This window comes from Rhynchophorus ferrugineus, unplaced genomic scaffold (genome assembly GCF_030347505.1).
Source record: "Rhynchophorus ferrugineus isolate W39M unplaced genomic scaffold, kcgeb_rfMv2 rfM1, whole genome shotgun sequence".
Lineage (NCBI taxonomy): Eukaryota > Metazoa > Arthropoda > Insecta > Coleoptera > Curculionidae > Rhynchophorus > Rhynchophorus ferrugineus.
This window is the reverse complement of record NW_027472580.1, coordinates 10,780,809-10,804,461: the sequence shown is the minus strand read 5'-3', so window position 1 is coordinate 10,804,461 and position 23,653 is coordinate 10,780,809. Positions and strand designations below refer to the sequence as shown.

The following is a 23,653-nucleotide window of genomic DNA, read 5'->3' as shown; positions in this document are numbered from 1 at the left end:
TACAATCATTTATATAGAGCATTTGTTTTCATATATATGTATGTGAGCATCCGTTCTGTATCAGAACATTGCGATAACAACAATCTGAATTGGTCTTTGCAAATAGTATGGCATTCCCCAGGAGGCAAAATGTTTTACAGAATTATGGAGTTCCCAACATTCAAAGAGAGAATACCTAAGTCACTCCTTAATCAAGGACCAAAGGATGAAGTTGGACCTATAAAAACCCCCATAAAGATACTCGACAATCCTATGCCTCTATGGAGCAAAGGTGTGGTACAGATATGTCTCTGAGAGACAACTTGAACTACTTCAAGTGTTCCAATCCAAAAAAGTCCGCTACCCAATTCCTCATGGTTTATGAGAAACATCAACACTCACCTCGAATCAGGCATCCCTTTTGTGAAGAGTTTCACGAATATGCTCAGTGTAAGTTTCTCCATAGGCGCCTTAGAACACGACAACACGTTGTTAAAATCCCTATCCATCCACAAACCTCGATAATAATCTAACTACGACAATTCCAGTCGTAACCCAGGGTATCTGTCGCCCCCAAAACACTTCACTATCCCGAACCCGAAGCGACATCAGCAAAAGACCATTTGGTTCTAGCTGGTCATCATGGAATAAGGAAAAAAACTCGACGGGCTCTTCTTTCTCCGGTCCTTTTTAAGTAGCTGAACTACCTTGAAGGTAAATGTGATTACACTACAAAAAAGTTTTAGTGTAAAGCCATTCAATATAGTCTAAAAAGCATTGCCCTTTAAAAAGGTGTAGGAATGTTCGTCGGGTCGGTCGGTCGGTCGAAATGTGTGGCTGCCGCTACGATTATTTATCAGAACACTCACTACTATTTTTGGAAGGAATTTGCACGGGAACTAAAAACACTGGTTAAATCAAAGTTGTTTATTTTAACTTACGATTGATACATGTGGTCAATGGGAGAATTGACAGGATATTAGGTTAAGGTGAAGGAAGTACGGTAGCGCTGTGGAAGTGGTACTGTTACAGGGGGACGGTGATAAGAAAACAGAGCGAGACGTCGTCGTGATGGTCTTTTATACCCTGGAACTGCATGGTACCAATCCACCGGCGTTGCCAACCTTTGTAGTTGTTGATGGTGAATTGATGGTGGCCTAAAGGGTCGTGGCGGTCGCCACATAACTCCCCTCCTAGTGGAACAGCCGTGGAACGTACCTATATGTGGTGCAAGTTCCGGAATGCACCCGCAATCACGCAAACAAACGCCCGGGGACTGCTGATGAGATGGGGATCCCAACCTGAGCGAGGAGTTTTACGGGATCAGCTGCCATCGGAGCTGTAGCAGGACGTCGTTCGTCTTGAGGCGTTTAGCTTTGTTTGAGGGTACCTGTAAATGTGTTACGTGTCCCGTTTCGTGATGCAAGGGTGCTCATGTGTTGCTGGTATACATGATGGGCTTCTGTGGTTTTCGTCCATCAGGCTAGTCTCGTGGGATGTCGTCGACCACGTGATGTTGATGAGTTCCGTTCCTCGTGCTATCCTTCCATGTACGTGTCAAGCACCTGTCGAGTGGCTTATGTTGAGTTGATTTACCTGTTAGGCACTTTAATCACGTCGGGGTCACCAATTGTAGGAATGTTCGTCGGATCGGTCAGTCGATCGAAATGTGTGGCTGCCGCTGCGATTATTTATCAGAACACTCACTACTATTTTTGGAAGGAATTTGCACGGGAACTAAAAACACTGGTTAAATCAAAGTTGTTTATTTTAACTTACGATTGATGCATGTGGTCGATGGGAGAATTGACAGGATATTAGGTTAAGGTGAAGGAAGTACGGTAGCGCTGTGGAAGTGGTACTGTTACAGGGGGACGGTGATAAGAAAAGAGAGCGAGACGTCGACGTGATGGTCTTTTATACCCTGGAACTTGCATGGTACCAATCCACCGGCGTTGCCAACCTTTGTAGTTGTTGATGGTGAATTGGTGGTGGCCTAAAGGGTCGTGGCGGTCGCCACAAAGGTATTTGTAAAATGCAATGAACTAAAAACTTGATTATTTTGAAGGGGCTCTTTTACTTAAGGAAATTAATTTTGGTTAATATAAAAAAAATGATATATCGATAGTTTTTAAAATATCGATATTTTTTCGGTGACCAACTTCCCTAGTGAGTAGTACTCGCACATAGTGAACATAGTGAAATGACAATGATATCACTATATATTATATAAATTTAAGGTACTCTACGAAAGAGTTAGATAACTAGTTAAATTTTATATTCTCTGCTATTATGTGAGCTTTGAAAATTATCCTATCCTGGTAAATTTGTGGAAGTTGTTGTATTTAGAATATACTATAATTTGTATTAATATTATTTTTATTTTAGTTACTGATTTTTGTATCAGTTATATATAGTATACTAATAGATACTAGCTGGGATTAAGATATATACCAAAATTCAATTTATCGTCTCATATTCGCTATAATTTTTTTATTTCCTTTATCACTAATATAACTGATGTTTCATTGATTTTGATGATAATCAAAACTTGATGTAACAAGTCAATTGAAAAGTCCCCGGCCTATCATAGTAGAACACATTTTTTTGGAAACATTAACTTTTCAACATAATTCCCTACAAGGGTGATACTGATTATAGCGACCCTCCAAATTTTTGATACCATTTTTGTAGTACGATTTGTCTTTTGCTTCAAAATAGACCTCAGTTTCAGCGATCACCTCTTCATTCGATGAAAATTTCTTCCCAGTAAGCATTCTTTTGAGATCTGAGAACAGGTAATAGTCGCTAGCCCCCGATCTGTAGAATACGGTGCATGGGGAAGCAATTCCAAGCCCAATTCATGGATTTTTGCCATCGTTTTCACTGACTGACATTGACGGTGCATTGTCTTGGTGAAGCAGCACTTTTTCTTCAAATGCTGCCGTTTTTCGGCGATTTCGCCCTTTAAACGGTTCAATAAAGCTAAAATACTGCAATAGTAGCTGTTGATGGTCCTTCCCTATTCAAGGTAGTCAATGAAAATTATTCCATGCGCATCCCCAAATACAGACGCCATAAAATTGCCAGCCAACTGTTGCGTTTTCCCCCCCTTTGGAGCTGGTTCATCGTGTACTGTGTAGTCCACTCGGCTGACTGTCGATTGGACTTCGGAGTTTCATCCATCAGATATCGACGTAAAAACTCGGGTTTATCACACTTAATCATCTTCAAACACTACTCCTAATCATCAACTCGTCGTTGTATTAGGTCAAAAATAAGCTCGCGCGGCACCCATTTGCACAGAGCTTTCTCATACCCAAATATTCGTGAATGATATGATGTACGCGTTCAGTTGATATATTTAGAGTGTTTGCTATTTCATTCAAAATCATGTTGTGGATTTTTTAAATGTTTCGTCGGTAAGAAACTCTTTTGGGCGTCCATTGCGTTCACCACCTTTGGTGCTCATATCACCACGTCTAAACTTAGCATACCAATCCTCGATGGTTGATTTTCCTGAGACAGTGTCCGGAAACTCGGCATCAAGGCAAGTTTTTGCTTCAACTGTATATGATTCGACAGCTGTCAAATTTATGCACGCATATTTTGAGGGCTAAGGCTAACAAAAAAAAGGATTTAATTGTAATAGCGCCATCTATAGCCATCTTGTTCACTTCCCTATAGCCCTATTAAGTCAACCCCCTATATAAATACTCTATGATCGCCTCTCTCTGGGCTTCACAAAATAATCAATCGATAGCCACCGACTAAAAACAATAAACGATAGGAGGCTGTGAACGAACAAAAGAAACGAAAAAGACGTCGTCGTGTTGGTTCTTAACGTTTTTAACAGTGGGTGGCAGGGAGAGGAAGGAAAAAAATCCGGCGTGTGGTGTTGCCGGTCCAATCGGAATGTGTTTGTAAACAATAACAGAAAGAGATTGCTGTTTCATGTAAATCGGTGAAAGGCGGAAAGGAAAAAAGCAGCAAACGGGTACAGGATGCGCAAAAAAAGCGAACCGCATACCGAGTTACAGGACCGTATTTTCGATCTTTGTTTTGTACAATGACTCTAGATCTGTTCGATGATTGTACGCCGGTTATATAGTATAATTAATTGCTAAAATGTTGCTGTTGCTTGAAGTACGAGTTCGCAAACAAGAAATACATGAAATTTCGTCCCAAATGGACTTTGTCGACTAGTTTCCGATCTTGTTTACAATTACAATGTTTTCTTTTCGATTGCATCTGTTTCTTGTTTATGGAAAAAATGAAACTGGTATGAAATTACTATTTAACATTTTGCCATTTTTAAAATATCGATATACAGATTCACTGAAAGCAATACTTAACATTTCTAAGCCCGTGAAGAACCTGATTACATCAAGCATTAAATTTCTGTAATAAAAAAATGAAAAACAATAGCAAACACATGTTATACTCTCAACAACTGACACAAAAAGTAAACAACTAATATGAATAAAGATTTTAAGCCGAGCTTGCCGATATAGCAGGAAAAATCCTGCCAGTCGGACCAGCACAGTTCGCAAAACGTTAACTGGGGGAAAGGGAATCGACCATGAGGAGTTACTTCCTATTGATCAGCTCATTTATTCTCAGTTGTATTGTAGATAACGAGAGAGATAGGGGATTGTATTGATATAGGTGATGTCTTCAATATCATAACAAAGCACTATAAACCTTTCACCCTTCTATGAATCCGTCTGAAATCAGGGTTTAGTTGGTTAAATCAGGCCGCACATATTGCCCTCTAAGTATTACGTATAAGTTCTCATGTTTACAAGTTTCAATTTAGAACAAGTTGCTTTAAAAAAGGCATCAATCAATAATTTGCATTAACTTTTGACTGAATAAGAGAGTGACGCTACCTTTATCACAGAAGAAATTCCATACCTTTAAAACGCACTGCAATAGGGCTTCATTAAATAAGTATTGCTAAGGATAAGCGATCTTAAAGCTATTCATTAGGAAAACCCGATATTATCGTGTTGAAACTAATTTATATGTTAGCAGTTCATTTTAAACGAAATATTTCTTTTTGGCAGTTCTTTCAAACTGGAGTAGTAGGATATAAAAATCTGGGAAAACTCGTTACATTTCTAAATTAATCTGATTATATTCAGTAAAAAATACAAACGTTTTTGGTATAAAAATTAAAATCCATTAATTTTAATTTCTCTTAGTCTGAGTAGAAATCAGGTCAGAGAGATTGCCCTCTAAGTATCACCTTTTCCCATTTCTACAAGCTTCAATTTAGAACAAGCTGCTTTACAAAAAGCCTATGTGAAGTCTTTTAACCAGAAACTATAGAACTAATTCACTGATGGTATTACGGCTCAATCCAACAAGTGAAAGTATTAATAAATTTTCACAATATGATAAAACTAGAAAAACAATATTAACTTTTTCCCAGGCACACCACGTTAATATCAATAGTAATATTGTTGCAAACCTATATAAACCTGAAATGTTAAAAATTACTCAAAAAGGTGTAAACAAAGAGGTCCCGGTTATTTTTGACGCTTCGATTGCCAACTGTCCCTGTCTTTCCTGATAACATCTTAAGTCGATAAGACCGTATACGTCAAACATTTTTCTCGAAACACCTTTTATTCTCGTTTTAGTAACATCCACATCCGCTGAAACTTTTAATACGTAGGACAGGCGCGAAGAAACGGATGGTGCAGGTGTTTAATTAGACAATGATGACTTAGAAAGGTCGGTGAGGCCATCGAACTGGAATATTTAAAGATATACAGGGGATAGAGAAATTAATATGAATACCATGCAATATAGTACATCTTGTGCATGTTGGCAACACTGCTTCCGTGCAAATAATGCGACGCGTGTATATCACAAATTATTTTGGCAAAATTAGTTTATTCCGTTCAACGTAATTCCTTTTCAAGAGCGATACATTGATTATAGCGACCCTCCAACTTTTTGATACCATTTGTCCATTTGTAGTACGATTTGTCCTTTGCTTCAAAATAGATCTCAGTTTCGGCGATCACCTCTTCATTCGACGAAAGTTAATTCCCAGCGGGCATTCTTTTGAGATCTGAGAACAGGAAATAGTCGTTGGGGGCCAGATCTGGAGAATACGGTGGATGAGGAAGCAATTCGAAGCCCAATTCATGGATTCATTGGACTTGTGACACGGTGCGTTGTCTTGGTAAAGCAGCACTTTCTTTTTCTTCAAATGCGGCCGTTTTTCGGCGATTTCATCCTTCAAACGGCCCAATAAAGCTATGTAATAGTCGCTATTGATGGTCTTTCCTTTTCAAGGTAATAAATGAAAATTATTCCATGCGCATCCCAAAATACAGGCGCCATAACCTTGCCAGCCGACTGTTGCTTTTTCCCATGCTTTGGAGCGAGTTCATCGTGTGCAATCCACTCGTATGACTGTCGATTGGACTTCGGAGTAAAATGATGGAGCGATGTTTCATCCATTGTCACATATCAACACAAAAACTCGGGTTTATTGCGCTTGATCATCTTCAAACACTGCTCCGAATCATCAACTCATCGTTGTTTTTGATCAAAAGTGAGCTCGCGGCACCCACTTTGCACAAAGCTTTCTCGTACCCAAATATTCGTGAATGATATGATGTATACGTTCACTTGATATCTTTAGAGTTCTGCTATGTCATTCAATTTCAATTTACGGTCATTCAAAATATCATTTTGTGGATTTTTTAAATGTTTTCGTCGGTAACAACCTCTTTTGGGCGTGCACTGCATTCACCGTCTTCGCTGCTCATTTCACCACGTTTAAACTTTTTTATTTAACAAATTTTTTTCACAACAAAAGTTGCTTCACTCAAAATGCTATTCACTAATGATCCGACAGATGTCAAATTTATAAGCGCATCTTTTGAGGGTTAGGGCTAACTAAAGAACATATGGATTTAATTCTAGTAGCTTCATCTATGTGTCAGGCCGAGGTCTTTTCAATTGACCTCTTACATGTAGGTTATATTTCAGTGTATTATATGCTTAGTTCTGTGATGGCTCGCAGACGATCGATGAATAATAATAACAATGAGGGTTCTCCCGCAGACCCCGAATGTTCGCTTCGTTCAATTCTGAAACCATTAGGTTTCGAAGGACGGCAAATAGTTGCTGATAGGTTAGCAGGAGCGTCTGTATTAAAACAATTAAATTATTTAAGATGTCACGAGCAACAACATCCGCGATAATGACAGTATAGACAAAACGTAGTAAAAGATCATCGGCCAAGAGCAATAATGGACTAAACCCGAAGTTAAATGACAAAGACTAATGAACAATAAAAAGGATTATGACTAGATAAAATAGAACTACCGCAGCATAAGTGATAGTAGAACTCAACAAAGCTAACATTCATAGAAGAAGAGGTGCAACGATTATAAAACCTGGATACTTGATAATTGGAAGAATGTGAAGATCGATCAATCATCGTTTATAATGTTTCCTACAAATGGTCGGGTTTATGATTGGTGATCCAGACTGCCTGATTCCTACAGTCAAGCAAAAGTTATGATTTGGGCGGTAGTATTCTGGTAATCAGTTAGTTCTCTTATTGACATCACTGGTCGGTTGCTGCGAATTAATATCTCGACATCTTCAATGATGAAGTTCTTACTATGATTAGCATATTACTGCCAAGATGATAATGTGTTGTGTTAAGGGCCTGAGAGTGTTGTCTGACCAGCACAATTGCAAACCACAAGATAATTGAACAATTGGGAGTATATTTCAATCATATCAACATCACTGAAACAAGTGGCATATATTTCGATACAAGAGTGGGACAACATTCCGCTGGAAACTATTTAGACCTTCTATGAATCTATTCCGCGAAGAATTACAGCTCTTTTAAAACAAATTATAGCTAATAAACTTATTAATAAATAAATATTATGTATGTCAGGTATTACATTATTTTGTCCGTCCCCTGTATAATAAGTAACTTCTCATTTTTGATTATTCTCACTGAATATCCCTCGACCGAACGGAAGTTATTAACAAATATCCGGATTTTTTCTTGAACGATAATGTCGTGTGACTTCTTTTGATTCGTTTTATGATGCCGACACAGGCTCATAAATAGCTGATATAAACGAAGAGGCAGTCGTAAAACTAACAAATATTGTTTTATTTTGACACAGGTCGTAAAATATTTTAAAATAACGATGAAATAATATACTTAACTATTAGAGTAATACTGGTTTGGTGTTTAATAATGTTGGTATTCAACTACGTAAAAAATAAAAATACGTATTTCGCTTAAAATAAAATATTACCGTTGTCATTTTCATTTCCAAATTCCATTTAGATTCAATTTATTTTCAAAAAGCATTTTTAATGTCACGTCGAATATTGCGAAAAAGTAATCCACGTGTTGTAAACTTTGTTCTGATTTTCAAAATCAGTTTAATATTATTGGAAAATGATGTATGATACTTATATATAATGTTTATGATTTTTATTGTTCCAAATATTCATTCTTAGTTTCACGAATCGATTTATAGATATTCCAATCATCAGTCAATAATTTGCATTAACTTTTGACTCAGTAAGGGAGTGATGCTACCTAAATGATAAGCTCTTAGCCTGATTACAAGACATTTATGTGAACAGCAATTAAATTCCAGGCCACTAACTGTCATTTCACTATCTCACAAATTCAATTGAAATTTACAAGAGATCATGCTCTTTGATGAAAGCATTATGGATCAGATGTACTTTGGCATTTAAAAGAATAGAATTGTAACCGATTTCCTATTGACATGGCGCTCTCAGAACTCGGTCATCTATGGAACTAATAGAAGATTTAATTACGAAATTAATTGATTAAATGGCTTGAAGATAAGATAATGTCAAAAAATTAATACAGTATTGTCCGTTTCTATTGATTTTAGTTACGTCACCAGGTTTTTTTTGGGTGACTAATAAATATTCCTTCTTAAATATTATAAGCGATATAACAAAGTATTTATAATATTAGGGTAAATGATGTGGTTCGGTGAATGGAGGTAAAACGAAATGTTAACAGTGGTGTTTACATTATGTGATCGTTATTTATTGGCAATATAAAAAAATGTGAAAAATACCATTAGATAAAACGGATGGCAGCGGTGTTACCTGGAGAAGAGGCTTGGGCAGTCGACGGTGGCACGTCTAAACCAAACCTTGGTTGAGCACTGAGTGAATCGAAATACCCTTCAATCACATCCCAGATAAACGTCTCGGGGTTCCGCCAGCTATTCGTTATCGGGTTTTAGTTGGCGCTGCTGGCACCCCGCCCGTGTTCAACATCTGGGATTATATTTCTGGGTATTTTGTAGACCGTTATTCCACGATGTAAAATTCGACATGCCTCAAGGTTGCTACATAATGATAGGTGTAAAATAAACATCAAATATTCATCTTGATATTATAAACTGCACCACTTAGAGACAACTACCCATGGACCCCATTGGAGACTAAACTTTTCATTATCTACTTCTAACACAAAGGAGACATTAAAAAACAGTTTCTGCTAGATAACAAATAGTAAAAACTCTAAGCATCTTTAGATTTTCGTTGAATTTATTTTGTAACCTTATTCATGTAAAATGGAACACAAATATATTAATGAGGCAATTCAAAATAATGGAATAAAATATTGTGAGCATGTTATATATTTATGTTTAATGTTTAGAATTATTTTTGATGATAAGCTATCAAATCTGGCTAAATATTAATCATATGACCGATATAAGACAGTTTTTAAAGACCATCTCAATACGATACAAAGAGATTCACAACATTTTCAGCTTCAGTGACAGTGATACAGAATAAAGTTGAACTAACATTTTTTTATTAGCTAAATAGCTACAATTAATTATTAAAGTAGTGTTTAAATTATTTTGTCTCGTGTCATTGGTTTGTAATGGCTGTTCTACGGTTACCTCAAATAGATATAACAGGTCAATTGAAATCCCCGGTCTGACACATAGATGGCGCTACTAGAATTAAATCCATATGTTTTTTAGTTAGCCCTAACCCAAAATATGCTTGTATAAATTTGAAAGCTGCCGGATTATTAATTTGTGAATTATAGCATTTTGAGTGAAGCAACTTTTGTTATTTAAAAAAACGGGTTGATAAAATATTGCTTTTTGAAGGGAAAAATACAGTTGAAGCAAAAACTTGGCGTGATTTCGTATTTCCGGACAATGCCGCAGGAAAGTCAACCATCAAGGATTGGTATGCTAAATTTAGATGTGGTGAAATGAGCACCAAAGACGGTGAACGCAGTGGACGCCCAAAAGAAATTGTTACCGACGAAAATATTTAAAAAATGCACAAAATGATTTTGAATGGCCGTAAATTGAAATTGAATGAAATAGCAGACACTCTAAAGATGTCAACTGAACGCGTACATCATATCATTCACGAATATCTGGGTATGAGAGGCTCTGTGCAAAGTGGGTACCGCGCTAGCTCACTTAGAAATAAAAACAACGACGAGTTGATAATTCGAAGCAGTGTTTGAAGATGATCAAGCGTAATAAACCCGAGTTTTTGCGTCGATATGTGACAATGTTTGAAACATGGCTCCATCATTTCACTCCGAAGTTCAATCGACAGTCATCCGAGTGGATTGCACGCGATGAAAACGTCGGAAAACGCAACAGTCGGCTGGCAAGATTCTAGCGTCTGTGGACCCCCCGCATTTTAAGAAAAAGAAAGTGTTGCTTCACCAAGACAATGCACCATGTCACAAGTCAGTGAAAACGATGGTAAAAATCCATCCATCCACCGTATTCTCCAGATCTGGTCTCTAGCGACTATTTCCTGCTCTCAGATCTCAAAAGAATGGGAAAAAATCGATGGGAAATTTTTCAGAAGAAGAAATTTTCGTCGAATGAGGCCAAAACTGAGGCCTATTTTGAAGCAAAGGACAAATCGTACTACAAAAATGGTATCGAAAAGTTTGAGGGTCGCTATAATCAGTGTATCACCCTTGAAGGGAATTATGTTGAATAAAAAAAAACAGATTTTGACAAAAAATGTGTTTTACTATGGTAGGCCGGGGACTTTTCATTGATCTGTTAAACATATATTTTAGGTGATAATTTCTGAGTTAAAACACATTTTGCTCATATAGCCAGTATATGTTTTGCAAATTAAAATAGCAACCCATTTGTTTATAACATATTTATTGTGAAATATTATATAAAAACAACTGTATAAAATATTTATTAAATGTATACATTAACGGTGCAGTGTTTAAATTTTGTGTTAAGATAATGTTACCAAATATAGCTAATAAATAAACAGACTTACGAAATAAACAAATGCAAAAATTAAAACAATGAACTGTTTTGAATCCCCCAATAATAATTTTGAACCGCACTGATTTTTACGAAATATCATGATAATATATTTATAAAAAATTGCTTTACGAATGTTTTAATAGTTTTGTATGAGTCTTATATCTGCTGGCTTGGTGGCGCAGTGAGAAAGGCGATAGGACGGTCCCCTCACTGATGCGATAGCCGCGGGTTCAAATCCTGCTGGGGCATTGGTCTTAAATATATGCTTGTGACTGTTTAAAATTTGTGATTGTTCTAGACAAGAGTGTAAAATCCGACAGGGAAAATGATCCCAGTCACGCCAGTAACCAGGCTGGGTAAGACCGGATGTCTTCTGGGATGATTCCTAAAGTTGGTCACTCGTCAGTTGGTAAGCTTAATTCTGGTGGCCGTGGTTCGGAACTTATGTTAAACTTTAGGCCCTGTTCAGATAAACACATAGTCCATGTATATATATATATATATATATATATATATATATATATATATATATATATATATATATATATATATATATATATATATATATATAATATTATATATATAAAATATTAAGTTAACAAGAATCTAGTAGAAACTTACGGTCACTATGACAAACCAAACCAAATCTTCGTCAAAAAATATTTATTCGATGGCGTTTGAGCCTTGTATTGGAAGGATATAAACCAACAAAATATTTTTAACAAAAAAATTAAACCGACTTCAAAAAATAAATAAGCAACTCATTAAAAAGTTAAAAATAATCAAACTTAGATTTTTAACATAAAAAACTGCTACCTAGCCTGCTATGATTTGACAAATATTCTAACCACACTAGAACAACAACAAAAAGTTATTTTCACCGCCGGGAATCAAACCTGAGACCACCGGGTGTGAGCTGAACGCTCTAACCTTCACATCATAAAAGCAATCGGCCATATTTTTGATATGGTATGATTAGTAGTTAAAAAACAAATGGAATGCCATTTGCACTGAACAACTTCCGATTTTCCATCACATCAGCTCAGCAATAACATTATACCCAAATATCTGATTGTTTAACATAAAAGAATAGGTGAAAACTTTGTAAGTGCTTTTGTAATTTTAGAATTTCCCTCGACTTCCCCGGATTCCACATCAGATCTTGATTTGGTTCCAATGGGACCACCTCGGAAATGAACTCTTTCGTATAAAAAAAGTATTTTGAAAATCGGTCAACAATTGACAGAGAAATCGGTGAACGTACATTAAAAAAATATGTATATACAGTCAGACATAGAACCTCCTCCTTTTTGAAGTCGGTTAACAAATACCAAAGTTCGTCATGAGCTCATATATAATTAAAAATTACCCAAAAATAACTGTGTCTATTATTTGAATGAATATTTTTTTCCCGTAGTAATGGTAATGATATTATGATAATTTTTCGGTTTTATTGTAAATAAAACATTTTTTTTCATCAAAATTCTATGAATACGATCTTTAGATATAATATAAGTAATATAATATAATATAATACCACTCACATTACACGAATAGTCCAGGTATTTTTTTATGTTATGTGACTATTACTTATTTTTGACTTAAAGATAAATTTTTAGATGAATGTGTCATTAAATTCTGAAAAGGTTCATTATTTTATCGAATAAAAGTTATTTTGAAATAAAATTCTAGTTATTTTATACATAAACGTTAATGTTATATCTATTTTCATCAAAATTCAGTAAATGTAATCAATTTTATCACATAGAAAATGTGAGCAAATGGAGATAATGTGGACATATCATTAACGACATTAAATTTAATTAGAATCATTCAAAGTGGCTGATTATAATAATAATAATATATTTTCATTACGTATAATTGTATGACTAATACAAACTAAATTAAAAATGTGATTATTACATATTAGTATATTTTGAGCGGTTGAATTCTGAAAAGGTTCAAACTGAAATGTATTCTCTAATTACGTTTAAAATTCAATATATTAATTAACGTGAAATATTATTATTTTCAGAATGTTGTTAACTTTTTCAGACGCGTGATGATCACAATAACAAATTAGTAAGAACAAAAAATGTTCCAATGTTTTTGCTTCGATAGAAGCATGCTATTTTGGAAAAGGTGTCGAACATAATAATGATTCTCTAAATAGTGATTATTTGGTTGAATAAAAGTTATTTTTAAATAAACTCTAGAAAATTGAGGTAATAAGTTTATTAAATATAATATACTTCTATTAGGTAAAAAATAGGAATAAATGAAGATAATGGGGACACATCATTAACAAGTATAAAATTCAATTGACATCATTCAATGTGAATGTTGATACTTAATAATAATACATTTGTTTACTTCTAATTAAAAGTGGCAACAAAAACGTGGAAGTCGCTTCAGGAACTAGCCACAAGTATATTATAGATTATTTTTGTCAATTACGGGATTAAATTCTGAAAATATTCAAACTCAAATTTATTGTTTACACGATTATAAAGACCAAAATATCAATTAAGGGGAAGCATTATTATTTTTAGAACGTTGGTTAAAATTTGTTCTCTCCGAAACGGTGATTATTGCTTTATTTTGAGAAACTAAGTTTTTTTTAAATTTTAGTTCCAGCAAGATTCAGTAAATATGATTATAAAATATAGTATATTTTATTAGGTACGAAATATAATTAATGAAGTCAATGTGGACACATTATTAACGAGTTTAAAATTTAATTGAAATTATTCACCGGTGTTCTATTCAAAATAAACTATTCACAATATAGTCTAAGATATTTCTTCATGTGATTATTAGTTATTTTTGACATTTGAGGGGTTGAATTCTGAAGAAGTTCCAACTGAAATGTATTCTCCATTTGCTTTTGAAGTTCGAAATATAAATTAACTTGAAATATTGTTACTTTTAGAACGTTATTCGTAATTATCGTAAAAAGTTATTCTTAATGGTGATTTATCTTGTTGAATAAAAATTAATTTTGAATAGAATTCACGTCCTTTTATATTTAAACGTTAATTGTTTTGGGCACGTGATGATCATAATAACAAATTGATAAGGATAAGAAATTTTTCAATGTTTTAGATAGAAGATGTGAGTATATGGATATAATATGGGCACATCATTAACGACATTAAATTCAATTAATATAATATCATTCAAAGTGGTTGATGCTAATAATAATAATATATTCTCATTGCGTGACAATACAAAAATGTGATTATTGCATATTTTTGTCTTTTGAAGGGTTGAATTCTGAAAAAGTTTAAACGGAAATGTATTCTCTATTTGCTTTTGAAGTTCGAAATATTAATTAACTTGAAATATTGTTACTTTTAAAACGTTATTCGTAATTTTCGTAAAAAGTTATTCTTAATGGTGATTTATCTTGTTGAATAAAAAAATTAATTTTGAATAGAATTCACGTCCTTTTATATTTAAACATTAATTGTTTTGGCACGTGATGATCATAATAACAAATTGATAAGGATAAGAAATTTTTCAATGTTTTAGATAGACAATGTGAGTATATGGATATAATATGGGCACATCATTAACGACATTAAATTCAATTAATATCATTCAAAGTGGTTGATGCTAATAATAATATATTCTCAGTGCGTTTAATTGCGTGACAATACAAAAATGTGATTAGTGCATATTTTTGTCTTTAGAAGGGTTGAATTCTGAAAAAGTTTAAACGGAAATGTATTCTCTAATTGCGTTTAAAATTCAATATATTAATTAACGTGAAATATTGTTACTTTTAGAACGTTATTCGTAATTAACGTAAAAAGTTATTCTTAATGGTGATTTATCTTGTTGAATAAAAATTAATTTTGAATAGAATTCACGTCCTTTTATATTTAAACTTTAATTGTTTTGGGCACGTGATGATCATAATAATAAATTGATAAGGATAAGAAATTTTTCAATGTTTTAGATAGAAAATGTGAGTATATGGATATAATATGGGCACATCATTAACGACATTAAATTCAATTAATATCATTCAAAGTGGTTGATGCTAATAATAATAATATATTCTCATTGCGTTTCATAGCGTGACAATACAAAAATGTGATTATTGCATATTTTTGTCTTTTGAAGGGTTGCATTCTGAAAAAGTTTAAACGGAAATGTATTCTCTATTTGCTTTTGAAGTTCGAAATATTGATTAACTTTAGACATTGTTACTTTTAGAACATTATTCATAATTAACGTAAAAAGTTATTCTTAATGGTGATTTATTTTGTTGAATAAAAGTTAATTTTAAATAGAATTCCAATTCTTTTATATTTAAACATAAACTTTTCGGGGCACGTGATGATCATAATAGCAAATTGATAAAAATTATAAATTTTCCAATGTTTTTGTTTCGATAAAAACATCGTAGCTTGGAACCGTGCGAACGTACTGTTCGAAAATATTAAGGAAACAACAAAGAGTGCGGCATTCCGAACGCATATTTCGGTGTTTATTCCCCGAGCAACCGGTGTAAAACATTGCAGCATGCAAGGGGCGCGGACCGGGGAGGGAAAAATCTAGGCGCGAACAAACACGAGAGACATTCCGATATCGTCGATACCAAAATTAGTCCGGAAGCGGGATTCCGTGCGTGCCTAATATATCGCCCATCCGAGACGAACGACAAGAAAAAACAACACGCCGGGGCAGGGATCTGACAACATCGCCGACAACTCTCTCACTTACCGAACTTGGGCTTGGGTATCTCTCCTTCCGGTATCTCGGCTCCGTGTTGCAGCGTGAGCATATCCTTCAGCCAGGACTTCATCTCCTCCTCGTTGTCCAGCACGATGCAGAAACAATCGTCCTTGGTGTAGAGGGCGATGACGTTCTTGTGCTTGGTGTCCTGGCGTTTGTTGATGTCGAAACAGGTCTTGAGGGCGATGCAGCGCTTGGCCGGCACGCCGTTCTTGTACTTCTTCTCCGAGTCGTAGTACTCGAGACGGGCGAGAGCGTCGGGGGCCTCGGCGCGAAGCACAAAGAACTTTTTGCGGGCGGTCTTCATCTTCTTAAGCAGCCCGGTGCGGATCACTTCGCCGTTGGGCACGGGGCCCTCCTGCGAGTCCGTACTATTCGCCGACATCGTGTCGCATCGAATGTGGGCGGGTAAACAAACGGTACCGACGGTGGAAACTCGGGGCACTGTCAACAACAACAAAAAAAAAAGAAAAACAACGAACGGTTCAGAGCATCATCTCGTCCGCGACGAACGCACACAAATCGAAGGTAAACCGCGGTTATCGCCCAATCTGCTAGACTAACTCGGAATGACGACGAGTTAGCAGCCTTGGCGAGTCGAGACTGCGTTCGCGCCACCGGCAATATTCCCGTATCTTACTACAATTCATCGCTTGGTAATGAACAGGACCGGCGCAGGATTGTTTTACATTTAATATTTTCTCACATTTTTATATATCGACAGTGTTAAATAAAGTATTTTAAAAAACTTTGGAACAACTTCAAAAAATAAATAAGAAACTACACTAAAAAGTAAACAATAATCAGACTTAGATTTTTAACACAAAAAGAGTTTTAACGCAAAATATAAACATAATAATCGTTTTTAATAACAATTTTTTTATTATTATTTAATTATTAGGTTGTTACTATTCCAGCACCCATTGGCCTTATCTCATTACGAGGGTCACTAATTATATTTCGGGAATAGGAAAAAAAAACAAATAGTTAAGCTCAAACCAATTTTCAAAGCATTTATTCCATTCCGAATAAGCTTAATAGCTTCTGCGGGCGATGAAAATCGTTGACCACGCAGTTTATTCTTCACGGATGGGTACAAAAAGAAGTCATTGGGTGACAAATCAGGGCTGTACGGCAGATGACCCATTAATTCGATATTTTGAGTGCTCAAATAGTCTCTTGTTTGAGCCGATGTGTGGGAGCTCACATTGTCATGATGAAGAACAATCCGGCGACACTTCTTTGTTTTCTTTATTTCACCGAAAACCAAATGGTTTTGTACCGATTAGAATTTACTGTTATACGATCCTCTAGAGGCCTGTTGCAATATGACCAGTTTTCCCGAAGTGCTTCATGCGCGAACAACTTTTGTTACATTTGGTTCATCTAGGAGCACCCATACAATGGACTGCTGCTTAATTTCGGGCTCATACTCTCATTGAAGCTCTCATTGTGCTCCTTTCAAGCACCGCGACTGAATTTCTTAAGAATTTCTTTGGAACAATCGACACGAGCCTTTTTTTGAGCGCTTGTCAAATTGTGTGGGATCCAATACGAATATAACTTTCGCACAGCTAAGTGTTCATGTAAAATCGCATATATGCTGGTGGAACTAATGCTTAGGGAAGCCTCAATCTCACAATAGGTGACATGACGATCTTGTTTAATCATTTCGCATACTGGATCGATGTTTTCTGGCACAGCAGCCAATTTTGAACGACCCTCACGAAACTCATCGAACAGCGAACTACGACCACGATTGAATTCACTAAACCAGCGATATACGGTGGTTTTTTGATGGAGCTTCATCGTCAAAAGTTAAATTAAGTTGATTGATGCACTCTTGATATGATAATCCACGTTGAAAATCGTAAAAAATCAACGCACGAAAATATTAAAGATTCAGTTCCATTTTTTGCCGAGACGAAACTTTCAACTAAATATAAAATAAACAAATAGCGTCCGTGCGCCAAAATCTTCTGAGTACGTTACGATGGAACCGTCAGATGGACTCATATGACAACAGTGTTATATAAATAGTGACCCTCGTATTATACATATCACTGCTGTAGTTTTTATTATATGCTCTTCACTACACAACACTACACAAAATCAGATGTTTGATTCTTTTGAGTCTGTGTCCTGCTCTGGTGGTAACCAATAGTTGCAATACTTCAATTTTTCTCATGAGAAAGGAGTCTTTCCTCATGTACAATACAATTTCCTATATTTCAAATCCAGTTCTTTTCTTTTCTTCTTTATGTGTTCCTTCCAGTGAAGTTTTGCATCAAGATTCATTCCGAGATATTTAGCGTTGTTGCTATATGGAATGATAGTATTATTTAATGTTATTGGTGCTTGTACGGTCTGATTGTAGCTGAACTTTACATGCACTGATTTACTTTCGTTAATTTTTATTTTCCAAACTTGTGTCCAATTATTTATATTGTCACTTGCCTGTTATAATTTTCGAGTGTCTTTTCACTATTGTCTCCGACAACTATAATCGCAGTATCATCAGCAAATGTAGCCATCGCAATATTTTCCCTTTGTGGTATATCACAAGTGTAAAGTAGATAAAGCATTGGCCCACTATAGGTTCGTCCATCGATCGATGGACGAACCTTCCTTATGGTACACCTGCTTTGGTTTCTTTTATTGTATCGTAGAATAAGCTTCTTCTTATTTAACTCTAAATATTCCGGCTGTAATGTGCGATTTTATTAACAAGACCTTCATGCCAAACCTTATCGAAGGCTTGTGCTACATCTAAAAACATAACTGAGCATATCTTTTTTACTTTCGTAGGTTTTTCAATAACATCTGTTATTCTGTTGATCTGGCCAATTGTTGAATGCTTGTTAATAAACCCAAACTGGTGTGTTGGTATTAGTTTTTTTCTCTCTATGATCTCTATAGGCCTTTATTTCGTCTGGAATAACTAAATACAAATAAACAAAAACTTTACTTAACCCATCTACCACATGCGTTATATAGTCAATCCAAAGATGTTTTGATTATACGTCATCTAAATATGTGACGTCAAAACGTCGCAATGTTGCCGTATCAACTCTGAGTTTTAGTTCAGTTTGGCTTTGACATACAACAATATTCTAATCCAAATAAAATCATTAAACAAACATATTGTTATCAAATATAATTTATTTTGATATTACAGTAGACTATTGCATATATTAGCGAAGGATTTAAAAATACAGCTAAGTACACAGTTATAATAGTTTGAAGCTTAGGGTTATGTTTGATTATATTTACATTGAACAGTTTTCCATACTACTTATGAGTTCTAGGCGTGTTTTTTATGTAGTTGTATCCGCTGGTGACTTAATCCATCGAATTAACAATTGTCCAAGTAATATATTTTATTTCCATTAGCGAGCATATTGACCTTTTACGCTTAGTTCTTCTGTCCATTGGTACAGTGTTTCCTTGTCATTTCCATGTCATTTTGATATCACTGTATTTATCCATAGTTTCTTCTGTTAATACCCGTATACATACATCTTTCTTGATAAAACTAAACACTGCATTCTCCTTAATGCATTTGCCATATCTGCAAAACAGTTACTTTTTTTTTATTTCCTGACACATTTTAACTAAATGTTCATGTATATTCGGAGCTGTTACACATATATCTGTGCACATAAACCCTGCATGTTTGTTGAAATGGGACGAAGACGTAATACTCTGTGACCAATTTGCCATAAGATATCTGATTTACCTATTTATCGGGTCTATTTCTAAAAAGGTGAACGACATAAAAAGCAATTAAATATTTCAGTTATATTTACCGAGTAATAATTTGAAATAGTTTAATCTTTAGTATGGTCTCTTCCAAACTCCAATTATGTATTACATGCCAATTTCAGCCTTTGTCGATGCGCTTAGGATCCTACACTGGACTAGTGTATGGTGCATTGTCTATGGCAATAAATGATCACTCAGCCGAGTTCACTGCATTATTCAATAGTTTATTTTGACCAAACCAAACCAGAGCAAAACATTCTCCATGATAGTCGCCCTTGAACTTGAAGGAAAACACTTTACGCCATGAATAGAACTATTCCTGTTTCCAGCATGAAGAACAATATATTACAGATTTATAAATTATTTCTATTTAAATATCCATGTAGACGGCACATGGATTGAAGATACACAAATTGAAATTTAAAATGTTCCTTAATTTTGTTATATGCATTTTATAATTGTATTCTCTTAAAAGCAATGTCTGGAAGTTGATTAGGCATCTTCGTGACTTATCCTTACACCATTTAAGTTCTATGTTTCCCAACAGTGTATGAAGAGATATTCTACATCTTTCAAAAGGCTGTATATTACTTTTTTTACAACATGCCGTAACATTAAAATTTGTATCAGAAACAAATTAACATAACATCAATTCATCAGCAATTAACAAACAACAAATGTATCAAATGCGGAAATTGGTATGGGTTCTAACAATGAAGCGAACCATTGTCCAAGAACTAGAAAAGTTTCTTCGTCAGAGGGTACCTGCAAAATGGTGTATTTTACGTGGCCGTTATATTTTTTGTTTCGACGATTTCAATATTTTTAAAACTCCTCTTCTTCGATTTTACTTTCGTTCATTCAGCATTGCATTCATTTAAACATTTGTTTCTCATTAAATTTTATTTTAGTGCTGGAACAATGAACCTTAAATTTAATTTCATTATTTCCAATTCATTTTTTTTTTTAATTTTTGTCCAAATTTTATTTCTTTCACAATCTTTTTAACTCTTAGAGATTTTTACATCACTGTTTAATCATCAGCGTCTCGGCTAATATTTCTTTCGGCGCTATGTTTAATTTTTAATGTCTTCCTTCGCTCGCCGTTTCCGTCATAATGGCAGACATTTTGATTTGAAAGACTTTGCGCAGCTTCGGTCGGATACCGTCGTTATTTGTTTTTTTTCTGAATTCGGTAATTCAGGTAATTCAATGTATGTGACTACGAATTAGTCAGACAACAGCTCCAGAAGCTAGGTACCGATTACAGTCACCGTAGACTCGTCATGTCTTCGGGAGCCCTGTCCGAAAAATAGCTTGCTTTCAACATCGTCGATGGACCACATTCAAGTGCCAAAGCGACGATGCAGCAACGGAATTTGTAGGAACGGAAGATATCAACAGCCGTACCAGATCGCAACGGTACCAACCACAATCGTTTCGATTTATCATTTGTTTCAAAGCCCTTTTCATGCAGCACATTTTATTTGGTATATCAGTATTTTGTATTTGATTTTTTTTCATACCTTTTTGTATTTTTATTTGCTTAAAATAGTTGTATGTAAAATTCTGGCAGTGGAGTGTTGTAGTGACCTTGAGGCATATCGAATTTTACATAGTGGAATAACGGTCTACAAAATACCCAGAAATATAATCCCAGATGTTGAACACGGGAGGGGTGCCAGCAGCGCCAACTAGAACCCGATAACGAATAGCTGGCAACCCCGAGACATTTATCTGGGATGTCATTGAAGGGTAGTTCCAATCATTCAGTACCCGACCATCGTTTGGTTTAGACGTGCCGTCATTGGTGCCCAAGCCTCGTCTCCAGGTAATAGCGCTGCCATCCGTTTTATCTATTATGTATTTTCCACATATTTATATTAATTCAATAAATAGCGGTCACATAATGTAAACACCACTATATATTTCGTTTTACCTCCATTCACTGAGCCATATAATTTACCCTAAATCTCGATTTAGGTTAGTCTAGAAACATCATGTCAGCAGAGCAGATTAGGCTCAAAATCAACCAACTGTAGTGGTTAGTCTAGTATTAGGAAGATACTCTCAACTTGACCTAAAATCAAAGAGATTGGGGCACCTATGGGGTGCAAATATGGGGTTGCACTAAGACGTCAAACCAACTAGTATTCCAACGCACCCAAAACAAAGATCTAATATCAATTACCAATGGTTATCGCTACATAACGAAGAGCCGCACAATTTTTCAATTAAAGCCTTTTAAAAATGAAAAATTATCAGAATATATGCAAGCACCTAATAGTTACAGTTACGTAGTTTTAATTTAATAAATTAGATTCTCATTTGACTTTTATGAGTGACTGGCTCTATCCAAAGATATTCTCAGATATCCGGAAACGACAGTTATTAGTTCAAAATTAGACAGTTATTATACACAACACATTCTACGCACACATTCAAACTGGATTTTATTGCTTTCGTCGTCAAAATTAATTAGTAAAATGTTAATATATTTCAAATTGAGCATAATTTAACCGGAATATTTCTCAGTAATTATGTATATAAATATTGTAAGAAAGCATATTAACTAATTTATTGTTTTTATCTATTTGTTATTGTCTGGTAAAGCTCGAAATAATCTCTACCTACTTTTAGGACTATGATCTATCCATGCCGACATGTTTTATTGTCCATAAAATGTAATAATCTGTATTAAGTGGAATATTAGAACATCAGTATTAGAAGGAATAGTATTTTTTTCACGGCAATTAATATAAACCATTCGATATACAATGGGAATTTGATATTGCAAAGACATTCCTAACAATAAATTTATATTTTATTTGCTATTAAAATCACAAAGCCATAACAATTATAATTAACTGTTAACGGAAATGAGATATAAAACCTATTAAATTATTTTTATTTGGTTTCAATTAATTTCTATATATATTCTTAAATGTATAGGGTGAGACAGTTCTTTTTTTGTTAATGGATTTGAAAGCATACCTGCAAATGTTTTTAAATGGTTGGTGTATTATTCAAGGGGAATATTTTTAATTCAATTGGCTGGACGTTGTGGACTGAAGCGGTGAATTATTTCACCACTGAAATTTATATTGATATTATATCAAAATATATAAGGGGACGTCCATTAATTACTTGAGGTATTTTTTTGATATATTTTAAAGTCTCCTTTTTACTAACGAGAGTTTATCTGGATTGGACCTAGTATTTATCGTGGGCTCCAAACCACGGTCATCGATATTTTTTCTTATTCCAGATTGGCCAGCTAGAGCCAAATATTATTTTGTTGATGTTGCTTCCGGTTCAGGATAGAGAAAAGTTTTGCGGGAGACAGAGACACTGGGTTTGTCGTAGTGGGTTTAGCTACCAGAGTTTGTGGATGGGTAAGGATTTGATTAGATTGTTATCGTTTTCTATCGCTCCTAAGGAGAACCTTACACTAAGCGTGTTCATGAAACTTTTCACAAGCGGAATGCCTGATTCAAGATGAGTGTTCCCGTTCCTCATAAACCATGGGGCATTGAGTGAAGCGCGGAATTTTTTGGATTAGAACATTTGGAGTAGTGCAAGTTGTCTCTCAGAGACGTACTTGTACCACACCTTCTCCGTAAAAGCAGACTGGACGGACCAGAATCTTATACAGGGTCGCTTTCTGGAGGATTGGGTGTTTGCTTTTTCTGCAGAAGAGTGGAAAAGTAGGCTGTACACACCATTGCCTTTGCAAATAGCGTGCTGTATATGGACTGACCATTGGAACCTACGGTCAAACTGGAGAAGTATGATACCTTCTGGAGCCAGGGGATAGCTATCGCTAT

The 23,653-nt window shown here is 35.0% G+C and overlaps 2 protein-coding genes across 7 annotated transcripts in view; one reads left to right on the top strand and one right to left on the bottom strand.

The window, feature by feature from the left end:
* Nucleotides 1-16,672, bottom strand: part of chico (insulin receptor substrate 1 chico) — a 245,952-nt gene extending 229,280 nt beyond the window's left edge. For 4 of the 6 annotated variants that reach the window (XM_076416033.1, XM_076416057.1, XM_076416038.1 and 1 more), the window contains exon 1: nt 16,050-16,666. In XM_076416033.1, the coding sequence (XP_076272148.1) occupies nt 16,050-16,446 (397 nt within the window). In that variant the 5' untranslated portion in view covers nt 16,447-16,666. Of the gene's footprint in view, nt 1-16,049 lie in introns of all 6 variants that reach the window. The other 2 variants (XM_076416028.1, XM_076416048.1) reach the window with 1 other exon arrangement.
* The window catches only part of LOC143204061 (uncharacterized), an 88,495-nt gene that overhangs the window by 37,902 nt on the left and 26,940 nt on the right, over nt 1-23,653 (top strand). The gene's annotated exons all lie outside the window — the stretch shown is intronic.